Here is a 12769-nt window from a genome sequence, read left to right as displayed (position 1 = left end):
CACTCCCAAGCCACAGCCCTCTACTCCAACCCTGCTGGTGCCCCTTCTTCCAGTTCTTTAGTACCCTGCATCCTTCCAGGACGTTTGGGGACCCCCCATCCCCAGGCTCCAAACACCACACACACACCCCACATCCACCCCCAACCATACACAGTACCTGCATAATTTTGAGTTTCTAGCTGTATAATTAAAAAAATTAGTCTCAATTCATTGTGATTTTAATCACATAGCTAATCATGATCAGATTTTTTAATCACTTGACATTCCTAATTTCAAACAAGGTTTGTGTTACCATGTGACACACTATCCAACCAAGCTTCATAATTAGAAAAGTAGCTGAGAATGAGGCAAGACATCTCTGAAAGATGCCAAAGCAAACATGAGCAGCCAAGAAGATATGCAAGAAGAAGAACCCAACTTGCAAAGCTTTTAACCTGCGCCAAAGCAGAATTCCTCAATTCATGTAAACCCCATTAAATTTAATGGTTAAGATTGCTCACATTAACTGAGATTCTGTCCCGTAATTGTATTTCAGGGCAGGTAGGTTCCCCAGCTATAAAGCTCTTAATATGCCTCCTGGTTGAAAGCATCTCCTATGCATTTTATGAATGCTGGTAAAAAAGAACTCGGTGCCCAGAGAGGGAGGTGGACTGGGGGTTAGATACTGGTAAGGAGGCAGAAGAAGAGTAGCCAATAAGAGTACACTCCAGAGGAGACATTTCTTTTCTCGGCCTCTTGTCTCTGCCTGCATTTTCTCTTATCCTGAAGTACTCTTTACCCACTTCTGCCTTTTCCCAAAATAAGTTGGTTAGTCATCTGACATAGACTGGAACGTATGGCAATCCTAAAGAAAACAAAGGACTACTGTATTACCTGTAAACAGTTTAATTTGGTTGCATGCGAGGTCTCCTTGATTATTAGCAATTCTCAGTGTCTGTGCTACATCAGATGCAAAGAATTCCAATATTTCCTATTTTCAGTGTCTTACTTAAATGTACCATTGAATAATTTCAGTTTTGTCTAATGATCTGTCAAGTTCCTGGAATGATATAACCACCATAATAGGGTCCTGTTGTTAACCTATAAAGTGTACACTTTATTTAGAAGTATGTTTCGAAAAAATGACTAAACTGAAAAAATCTTTTCCTTTCCTTTCAGACGACATTCCTTGTGGATAACAAGAAAGTGTTTGGGACACATCTCATGCAAGATATGGTGAAAGATGCATTAAGATCTTTTGTCAGTCCTCCAGTACTTTCTCCTAAGTAAGTAGGGCTGTCTGAGTTCTGTGAACATCTTCATACCATTCTGTTAAAAATAAGAACCAAATTCAGTCATGTGCATCTGGCTGTATGTTTTTCTCATAAGTAGAGAATGTAGTAGTCCTTGTGTATGAAGAAGTCAAATAAAATAGTAGTGGTTCCCCCTGTGCCCTGGTTTGTCCATAAATTTTGTCCCCAATAGACAGATGGTACTCCAGCTCTTTTGTACTTTGAGCTGCTTTATAAAAAGAGGCCACTAATGGGTATCTTGTCTTAAAAAATATGGTTGCTGTTGTTCTGACCTACCTGGAAAGGCTAGCACTGCTAGCCTTCTTGTCTTTTTCATTCTTTCCCCTCCCCCCCACTTCTTTCCAGTACCCTTCTTTCTCAATTGAATAATAGTATCCAGACCTAATGCCGCTTTATGTACTCTTCTGGATATCTCCTTACAGATGCTGCCTATACAATAACCACCAGGCGAAGGACTACATTGATTCCTTTGTGACCCACTGTGTACGAGTAAGCGTTTAGCTATTTTACAAAGGACATTAATTCATGTTCAGCAACTGCTATAACTCCAGTGTTATACATTATTAAATTGCAGCACTCAGATTTTTATATGGAAAAAGTAGTTTTATGTAGCAAAGCAAATATACACTGAAGTTTGTTTTGTTTTTGGTTTCTTAAACCTTTCCATCCTCTGCAAAATGGTTACAAGTTACTGAAAGGTAAGCTAGGTTGTTAACATACAGAACATCAGGTACCTTGCAAGCAACTGTCTGTTTGCATGCTCCTGCCCTATGGTATATCCACAGTAGTTTATTCTTCACTGGGGGTGGGGTAACCTACCACACTTTCATGGCAAGGTAAGATGTGAATTCAGGCAGTTTCTTCAGTGTAACTGGCGGGCTGGTATGTTCATGCCCTAGCTTATTTTATAGTAACTTGTTTGTGCCCATACCCTTAATGTATTAAACAGAGCACAGTGTTAACATTTAAGAAAGCAGATGCAGGCATGCGAAAATAACAGTTCTTTCATGCATTCTACTCTGCTTGGATGCTTTTTCTCAATATGAAAATAATAATACATTATACAGAAAAATGTTATGTTTAACATTTGTTTGTACTCTTGCAGCCATTCTGTAGTCTGATTCAAATCCATGGACACAACCGAGCACGCCAGCGAGATAAGCTGGGTCATATTCTTGAGGAATTTGCCACTCTGCAGGATGAGGTAATACCTGAGTAAGGAGGCCATCAGGCTTCAGCCTCCGTATGTGTTGTTTCCATAGTAGAACATTAATGTTAGATTTCACGTAAATTAATGAAGCTATTATTCCTGGTTTCTCATGTACCATTAGCGTTTACTGTTTGTTGCTAAACATTAAACTAGACATCTTTTTGTTCCCTGCTTGTTTTATAGCAGTTGGTCTATGAGAGTTCAACAGCTGGCTGGGGAAGTGTGGTTCAGAATAACTTTAAATCTGGACTGTATCTGTCTAAAATGAAGAAGTGAATTACTGTAACACCAAACATCCATATTCTGTCATCTTCAAGTTCTGTCCTCTTAAAGTTCTGTCCAAACCTCTTACTCCTTTTTGATCAGGAAATCTCTTGCCATATGTTAGAGTTTGAAGAAATACTTTTCTAAATTCCCTTATATGATAACAAAAAATTTCACAGAGTAATTTCTGGCTATAGGAAAAAAATAACATACAAGCTGTTGTATGTTCTGTGTAGCTGTAATATTTATTTTGTGGTTGTTGGTGACTAATACATTTGCTTATTAAAAAACTCTAAAACTTTTAATAAAATTAAATCATCTGTCAGTAAGCATGGCAGTTGAGTACAGAAAGATGATGGTCTACTGAATGCATCTTCATGCAGTAAGTAATAGTGCTATTTAACTAGATTTACTGTAAAAGTAGTTTCTGTGCAAATTGATTTAGGGTAAGATTCACAAAGAAGCCCAAGTGCAATGATGTTGAGTGCTTCTGCCTGGATTCAACAATAGACTTCACAGAGCTGATTTAAATGTCTTAAGTTCCTTATGCTTTAAATGGCGAAACTTAAGACACCGTAAGAAGATACAGTATTGTAATGATGAGAGGAAGGGATGCTTAAGCTGGCCAACAAAATTCAAGAAGGGGCAGGCTTGTCTTGAATCCTGAGTCTCTCCCAGATGTAAGTGATAGTTAGGCATCTCCCTGTAGTCCTAGCTAAAGTGAATGTGAGAGTCTGGTTTTTGCGACCTGAAACCCACACCTAGATTCAGGCACGTAAGTCATTAGCTCCTTTTGTGGGGATAACTGATTGGCTTACCTGTATTGTGATGGTAGTGGTTCCTGTTTTTGCAAAATATTCTAGCGGTGAGTGCACTTCCTCAAGTGGGAGACCTGTTTCCTCTTTCATTTTGAGAACACATAGAACTGAGGTCTTTCACTTGTTGGGCACATGATCTCATTGCTTGGTTAGTATCCAAAAGCTGGACACCACTATCGCTTCCTTTTTCAGTGAACTCAATGCTGCCAGTTGCCATTAGATGTAGTCAACATGCCTAATGGATTGGGCCTATTGGAGGACTTTGGTGCAGACATGCCTAGTTTGTGATGCTCCAAGGGCTTTTGATAAGATGTGTGGGTCTAGACTTAGACTACCCAGCTCAGCCAAGATGTCAGTGCTTCTACACATACATTTTTTGGGTACATAAGTTAGTTTTCACCAGGAAACTTAAGAGCTCAGGGTTCAGCAGAGTTTTTGTGAATTGCTTTCATAGACAGAGGTTCCTACATTTTCCCTAACTGATCAAATTTATATTTAGAATGTTGTCAGAGCTTTACTTGTGACAAGTATGAATGATAAAAATCAGTCCTTTCTAATGTTCCTGTTGTGCTATTTTAACCAAGTCTTTTCTCTTGTTCTCTCTCATAGGCAGAGAAAGTAGATGCAGCACTTCACAGCATGTTATTGAAACAGGAACCCCAAAGGCAACATTTAGCCTGCTTGGGCACCTGGGTCCTGTATCATAACCTCCGTATCATGATACAGTATCTTCTGAGTGGCTTTGAATTGGAACTCTATAGTATGCACGAGTATTACTACATCTATTGGTAAGAGAATACTGTTGTAATTGGAAGAATACTCCCACAGACCCCAGCTTCTAAATATAAAAATCAGGGATTTTACAGTGCTTTCTCATCCCAGAGTGACTTCACACACCTTAATCACAGCATTCTTAAAATTAAAGACGAAAAACTTATAAAGTCAGCTGATGCCTTCCAAATTTGTTCCCTACAGTATTCAAGAATACTGTTTGGTTCTGTATTTGACTTTTTGTAATAACCTCTTTCACTAGAGAGATTCTAAGCTACATAAAAAGAATGCTGATTTTGATAGCCAGCAGATTTCAGGGGGGATCTATATGCCCCTGATTTTATTCTCTGCTTTTGTAGCGGCACTAATCTAGTTGGATGTTTTTGAAAATCTGACATAGAAAGTCTTTTTACAGTGCGGCTGTAGTCATTTTATCTAGTCATCTTTCAGATAGGCTGAGCAGGCTATCTGTTTGCTGAATACATTGAGTGGTATCTTCTGTCTCTTATGAATAAAGTAAGATTGCACTGTGCAGAATCAAAACGATTTTTATGCTGTGTTTGCACCTCAAACTGCTTTTCATAATAGGGGCAGTTATCCCCAAAAATATTTTAGATCGTCTGTAATGCACTTTACTTGTGTCTTTAAACTATAACAACATTTTTATTATTTTAAAGCAGGGGTGCACAACCTCCTGGGCTGCAGGCCACATCCAGCCTGCAGAGCTCCCAGTGGATTGGGAAATTTGGCAGTCAGGGAGAGTGGCTGTTAATACCCCCACTCTCCCCTGCTGCCGAATTCCCATGCTCAGATCAGAGCCAAGCCACACTCCTCCCCTTGCCCAGCCAGGTTGGAGCCAGGCCAAGCCCTTTTCATCCATGCAGCCAGATCAAGCTCCAACGCATCTGCCCCAGCACTACATGAGGGCCCAGCCCACAAACAAGCCAGGTACTTCCCATCCAGCTTGCCAGGCAAAAAGGTTGAGCACCACTATTTAAACAGTGGTCTGTTGAAAAGTGTCTGTTATAAAATACAATATGTATTTTATTCTTAAACTGAAGCTGTAATGTTGCCCATACATCTTAATTTTATAAGGTTTCTATTTATGTTAAATTTACCAGGAATTTGGCTACCTGTGAGGAGTAGGAGTTACGGGCAGTAAATATGATTCCATGTTGGTACCTTACAGGTTTTTATGTTTTTGTTTTGTTTTGTTTTGTTTTGTTTGTTTTAACTTTAGGGGATTTGAGGCAAAACAGCATGGTCACTAATTAACTAGTTGCTTTTTAGTTTTCATCCATGTTAGAAAGGAGTTGTTAAGTAGTCTTCCCCACCCTCTGTATAACATAGGCCATTGCACTTTACCCAATTACTTCTGTACTGTTCTGCAACTTTGTTTTTGATGAAAGCATGGCTTGCACTCCACAATTTCCTTTCAGTAGATTGTTCCAATGGTTAATTTTACCCTCTTTAAACAGGTTAATCTCATTTTTATTTTGACTGGCTTTAACATCCAGGCCTTTATTATTATTGTGCCTCTCTTAGATTAAAGAGCCATGTCAGTACCAGGTATTTTCTGTGACAGTTTTTATACAATTGTAAGCAAGTCATTTTCAGTTCTCTTGTTAATAATGCACTAAAGAGGTTGAACTCTCTAAATCATTTTTATTTAGTTCCTTTGGGGGGAGAATTGTGTTTTGTTTTGATATATAGTGGCAATTAATGTTCCAATATTGCTTCTGTAGCATTCTACCAATTCACTGATATTTAAGGAAAAAGCAACACATCAGATTTAAGATTCCCACCTTGTGGCAGCTACAAGTAATATGCAATTTCTGTTTGCCAGGCTGCTGGCAGTTAATTTAGTCACCTGATTGGCATCTGATTTTTATTCTGGAGCCCAAAAATCATGTGTTCTGCCATGCCAGAAGTTCAAAAAATAAAAGTCCCTTTCTAGTGTTTGGTTTGATTTTGATTTTTAAGCAAACCCGGACAAGATATCAATTGAATACAGCCATCCATTTTTCTCTCTGGAAGTAGATTCATTGCACTGAAAGCTGTAGTTTAGTCACCAGCTCTTTAGGGAGAAGTGTTTAATAAGAATGTGATGCTTAGGCATGGTCTTACAGTATATAACAGGTGGATATTTCTTCTATTGTAGGTATCTATCAGAGTTTCTCTATGCCTGGTTGATGTCAACATTGAGCCGTGCTGACAGCTCCCAAATGGCAGAGGAGAGAATAATGGAAGAGCAGCAGAAAGGACGTAGTAGTAAGAAAACAAAGAAAAAGAAAAAAGGTACAACACATTTGAAGAGTGGTTCAGATTTCTCTTATCCTGGTTTTGCATCTATATAATTCTATGAACTTTGAAGAGAGACTCCTGATCTCAATAATGTAAGGTTAATCCTTGCTATCCTCAGTTAGAGGGGGGAAAAGTGTCTTTTAGCATAAAACTTAAAGCAAATTGCTTGAATGTGATTGTATCCACACACTGGTGTTTTCCAGATTTTTGAAAACTCAGTTTTTCAGGAAACAAAATTAATCCTCCTTCCAGTACTGCTTTGTTTGCAAGGCACTACAAAGAAAATTTGCCCTGTGACTGATCCATATTCCTGTGAGGAACATCCCATGTGCTTTGAAAAACGTTGGTCTCAGTGTAGTTTTTTGAGAAAGCTACCTTTTGCCTGAGTGTGTTTTGATACAGAAAGCATACTGTCAGTTCAGTATGCTTTATGTTCCTAAGTAAGTATGGATCCAGTTAAGCAAAGTATTTAAGCACAAATCTGTCTTTAAGATCACAAATTATCCACTTGAAGCTAGTGGGACTGCTGTTTTGCAGAGGCCTATGGCTATTTCTGTCAAAAATAACACAAGTGGATTCATTGAATTTTTATAAACGGAAAAGTCCACCGATACCATCCATTCAGTGTGTTAATTCTGACCGGTAAACTAAAAAGTGTGTGGAACTGGAAATCAGCGGACCAGAAGTGATGCATTAGGATCAATTTCTGTCAATCTCCCATTTGATAGAAAGGAAGGAACTAGAAAGAGCGAGCTTTTTATTGTCATAAGAATATAAGTGCCAATATTGGGTCAGACCATCTAGCCCAGTGTCCTGTTTCCAACTGTGGCAGAATTGGATGCTATAGAAAGAGAGGATTGAATTAGATGGATGTATCTCAAGTGATCTATCCCCTATTCATTACCCTCCCTGCTGTCTACCTTTATAGGTTTAGAAATGCCAGAGGAAACATCTCCAACTGTTCTGTTCAACAGCTATTAATAGAGCTATCATCCATTAATTTACCTAGTCCTCTATTTAAACCTAGCTATGCTATCTGCCTCCATCAGCTCCTGTAGCAGTAAATTCCACAAGTTAACTATGCATTGCATTAAAAAGTATTTTCTTTTGTTACTTTTAATCCTACCACCTAGTAATTTCAGTGGATGCCCATAGTTCAAGTATTCTGGGCCTTGGTGAACAACTGTTCTCTGTTTGCTTGGTTCAGACAACTTTATGATTTATTGGCCTCTATCATATCCCCTCTCAGCCTTCAATTCTTTCCAGATTGAAGAGTCCTATCCTCTTTAATCTGCTGAGATATAACAACTGTTCTAGGCCCCTGATCATTTTGGTTGCCCTTCTCTGTACCTTTTCTAATTCTGTCTACTATATCCTTTTGGAGATGTGGGGACCAGAACTGCATGCAGTATTCAAGATGTGAGTTTGTATAATAGCAGGATGATGTTCCCTGTTTTGTTCTCTATTCCCTTCTTAATGATGCCCAATATTTTATTGGCCTCTTTGGTCGTCATCATAGCTACCACCTTCACTGACTCCTGGATTACCAGCATATATCCAGATATTCTTGGGCTTTGCCATCCTGGTTCTCTCAAAGTATATTCAGATGTAACAATTGTATCACTGTCCTTTGACAGGGACACAAGTGTAACAGAACTACTCCAACTTTCACCTTGATTCATCCAGGGTCAAAGTTAAAAGGGTTTTAGTTCACTTGAATGTCCACAGGATTGTGGAACCATAACAGTTACAGTGCAACAGCAGCTGCACGCTCACGCAGCAGCTCTCCCTTTCTTAAAACAGCTACAGGTGTACATTTGTCTGTACCTAGTTGGCTAGACTGGATCATAGAGAGGGACTCAGATGAATCCCAGACCCTTTCTTGCCTTTCTACCTTATTTCATTTCTTTTCTCCTTTATGTTTAATGAGAAATCCAGCTTACTCAGCCAAGATTGTATTGTTTGCAGTGTAGTGCCTGTATCCAGAAGGGCAACTAAAAGCAATAACTTAGAACTGGTGTAAGTTTGCCAGATCTCAGAGTGGCTACCAAGACCTTGCTGTGCCCGTGTTCTGTATCACTGACGCTGAAAATAAGTGAGCATGAGGCAAAAGCTGTGTTTTCTCTTTGCTGCAGTTTTCTCTACCCTTCTATATGGGTTTGCTTGCTTTATATTCCAAAAGATGCAGTTAACCTTAAGATGGTCTGGAACTATTGCTAAATCAATTTCTTCTTTTCCTCTTGAAAAAGTTGTTGTTGTTGTTGTTGTTATTATGCTCTGAAACACTACCAAATAGAGTTTTTGTTTTGTTAAATACTCTTGTTAGACCTAAAGGAAAAGAAAAGGCATAATATTTGAATGAGACATTACAGTTTTAATGCCTTAACCATTTTTCCTTCTCTCTCCTCTCCTCTCTTTCGCTCATAAAAGGTTAAAAAAAATATTAAATGCAGTTGTAATTTGAATGTTGCCATGGAACTAGCCAGGCCAAGATCTGTCCTTTAAATTCTGAATCTGGTTTAGCAGTTCCATGTTGCACAGTGGCAGGATCATACTGGAATCTGTGATGTACTCATGTGATCAATAACAGGCTATGCTTTCTAATGAACAAGTTATTTTACATTTCTGCCTGAATTCTATATACTAATTTTGAAAGAACGATCATTTTCTGTGGAATTTACAGTTCGCCCTCTGAGTAGAGAGATCACCATGAGCCAAGCATATCAGAATATGTGTGCTGGGATGTACAAGGTAATTTACTGAGTGGATGAAGAACATTGGGTTGATTTTTTTTGTTTGTTTGTTTTTTTATTTATTTTTATTTTTTTTAAGACTGTATTAAATATTAAAATGGACGCATTTCCTTTACTCTGTATCCATTTCTATCTGAGCTCTTGCAGGATCTGAGAACCAAGAAGGCCGGTTTCATGGCTTGTAAAGTCTTCCAAAGACATTTCTTATGTAAAATAGTTTTTTTATCAGATACAGAAAAACGTTGTCTAAAATCTTCAAATAAATTTGAGTAAAGCTGAATAATCTGTGCTGAAGCCAATTGCTTAGGCACTGTAGTTTGTATTTAATGTGGTCTCCTCTTACTATTGTCCAAACCATTTCATATACCAGTGTGCTAACTGAAATATAATAAAATGAGTAAATGAAAATCCATATTTTGCTGCCTATCCTCTCCAATCTCCGTCTTGTGACAAATACATACGAACCATTACCAAACCCGTCATAAAGAGGTTCTGTGTATGTGGTTTGATATCTGGATAAGCTCTCTCCTGCAATATTCAGTCGTCTTGTTATGCTGTAAAAGAAAAAGATTTACCTTTTCATCCATTAGTTTGGCCTGCTGGACTAGTAACTGCAGTTTGGTTTGCTGAAAAGTGTTTATAGAGCTAGACAGGAGTAGAATTGAAGGAGAGGCAAATAGCTTCTTTACATTGTTTCATCAGACAGGTGGAAAAGTGTTCCAGAATTGGGTTTTTTGTTTTGTTTTGTTTTTTACCTATTCCTGTGCTCAGTATTGTGATTGTGTGCTGATGCTAATGCTAATGTGTGCTAATAGGATACTAATGTTTTCTTTGTGGACTTGTCCCTTCTTTCCTGTCCCTTAGACTATGATAGCTTTTGACATGGATGGCAAAGTGAGGAAGCCCAAGTTTGAACTGGATAGTGAACAAGTTCGATATGAACACAGGTTTGCCCCTTTCAACAGTGTCATCACACCACCACCAGTCCACTATTTGCAATTCAAGGTGAAGTTTATTTCCAGATAAGAACCACAAAATACTCTTTCCTTCAGTTTGTTTGGTACACAGCTTGTAAAATCAGACACACTAATTATGTATGGGTGTCCAGTGAATGATTTCATAAGACATGCTGATACTATTCTGTGTATTTAATAGTAAATTCATGCTTTTTAAATCACGGTGTTTTAATATTAATCAAAGTGATTTTTAAATTTCTTATTTGAATAGTAATTTAAATTGGCAAGTAGGAGACCATCATCTGAATTCTTATGTTTTTTTAACCTTGTGTATTTGTACTTTTCAGTATTTTCATAGAATTAGACTGTATTTCCTTGGCTGGTATAGTTTGGTTCTTTTTAATAACCAGGAGGGTGCACTGTATCTACCTATGTTTAAGCAACTGCATACTTAACTCAACATTAATTTGTTCAGATTATTTATATGTATATTGTTTTCAGTTTAAAAAGTAGTGAATGATGCATTTCTTCTATAGTTGATTGTTTTTTCTGTGACTTGTGTTAAGTTGCATTTCAATGGGAATTACAATTCAATTGAATGCACAAAAACATTTTCAGTTTTGATTTACTTGGTTGTGTTTGGATACAAATTCTTTTCATTTACCACTGTTTACTTAGAGTATTAGTTAATGTTAATAAATTTAAGCTGATTATTTCTAGTCACCATATTCAAAATTTTAGAATCAGTTGACTCTGTGAATAATGATAAAGTGGGAAGGTATAACAAGATTCCTGATTTCCACCCCCAAACTCCCAGTTGATTTCTTACTTTGAAGGTTCATTCATAGGCCACATACAGACATTGTTTCTACTGGGAAAGTCACTTCTCTCCCTGTACAGGCTACAGGTATATAGATGCTCAGGTTTTTTCTCCCACAGCAAAAATTACCACTTTAGGAATAACCAGGGTTATATTGCTCCCAAGCAAGTTTCTGGGAGCAGTTTCTCCTGGGAGAGTTGAATGTATGTTTTCCCTTCGGTGAGAAGCTGCAGCACGGTCCTCCAGCGTTCCAGGGTGCTTTGATTTCCTCCCTCCATCCCTTCCCCCATGACAAACTGAGTCACTTGGGCTAGACTCTACTACTCCAGCTAAGCCTGGAACCAAACTAATGCCCTTCACAATTCCCGCACTATGCTGCAGGGAGACGGAGGCTGACCCTGAGCAGTTTGGCTCAGCCAGTTAGGGCTGCCCTGTGTACTGCTGCCATCTGTCTCCAGGCAGATTGAGAGAGCCAGCAGAGCATGCCGAGACGTATGCACAGGAGCCTCCTGGTTGTCTAGCATCAGCGCTGCAAGCTGCCTGCTTTTCAAGTGGCTCAGAATTTGAATGTCTTTAGGGGTCTCCAGATAATTTTTTCTACCAGGAAAATAAACCTAGGAGAATTCTTCCAGATCACTTGAATGTGTGTGCACAGCCATAGTGAATTCTATTGCTGACCTGAACAGATATGAATATTCTCTCTGCTCCTGCAGAAGTGCCAATTGCTGTCAAAAGTTAGTTTAACTCTTAAACTCTTTTTGGTGCTTTGCAATAACTTCCATTACTTCAGTGGTCTGACTCTTTAAAACCAGAACAGTAATACTTCACTGTTCAAATATTTTAATGAAATTATTAAAGATTATAACACAGCTAAAGTTCAATATGTCATAATTTCAGATTAATTTAAATCACATTAATGATTTTAATGACGAAAATCACTGTTTGTCCATCTTTTTTTAAATGCTTTGTTTTTGGTTAGTGTTAGCCTACAAAATAAAAACCAGTTTTAAAACAAAGTGCAGTATGACATGAGATTTGTTACCAGTAGGAAATAATACAACTGTTATCAGGAAAATATATTGCTTTGAACTTCCCTGAAATTGGACTCTCAGGTTTTAAGCCAAGTTCTATTACTGTTGCTATTTTGTTATATGCATGCGTGTGTATGAATACTATATCAAATTTGGCAAACCACTCAGCTAGATATACATATAAGAAAAGTGTTGTCATTGTTGCAGTAGGGGAAGTGAGAGATGTGAAACCATTTTCAAGTACTAACTGAACAGTCATAATGCAGATCAAGTCTCCCCTGCTGTCTCCCTGTTGTTGAGGCTGTAGCCTATTTTTACTTAACTTTGTGATTTATTTTTTAGCAATATATCCTGCTCCAGTATATGCTGCACACAAGCCTGTTCTTAGTGACGAGCTTCTTTATTCAGAGGCATAACAGGGCAATGCTGGCACCTGCATTCCCACTGGCAGCACCAGCTATTTTTGTGCCCCCTGCAATGGCAGCTGGTGGCTTTTACCCCTGCCCTTTCTTCTCTGTCCTATCCTCCGCCCCCCCCCCCCAACTCCCCC

At 38.4% G+C, this 12769-nt stretch overlaps 1 protein-coding gene across 2 annotated transcripts in view; it reads left to right on the top strand.

Moving 5' to 3' along the window:
• NAA35 (N(alpha)-acetyltransferase 35, NatC auxiliary subunit) overlaps positions 1 to 12769 on the top strand; it is a 37160-nt gene that overhangs the window by 21835 nt on the left and 2556 nt on the right. For both annotated transcript variants that reach the window (XM_019517381.1, XM_019517382.1), the window contains 7 exons: positions 1159 to 1265; positions 1715 to 1781; positions 2398 to 2496; positions 4194 to 4372; positions 6517 to 6653; positions 9343 to 9410; positions 10277 to 10417. In XM_019517381.1, the coding sequence (XP_019372926.1) occupies positions 1159 to 1265; positions 1715 to 1781; positions 2398 to 2496; positions 4194 to 4372; positions 6517 to 6653; positions 9343 to 9410; positions 10277 to 10417 (798 nt within the window). The remainder of the gene's footprint in view (positions 1 to 1158; positions 1266 to 1714; positions 1782 to 2397; positions 2497 to 4193; positions 4373 to 6516; positions 6654 to 9342; positions 9411 to 10276; positions 10418 to 12769) is intronic.

This window comes from Gavialis gangeticus, unplaced genomic scaffold, assembly GCF_001723915.1.
Source record: "Gavialis gangeticus isolate Ggan-Ray unplaced genomic scaffold, GavGan_comp1, whole genome shotgun sequence".
Classification (NCBI taxonomy): Eukaryota; Metazoa; Chordata; order Crocodylia; family Gavialidae; genus Gavialis; species Gavialis gangeticus.
Note: the sequence above shows the minus strand (reverse complement) of the source record. Positions and strands in the feature narration are given on the sequence as shown.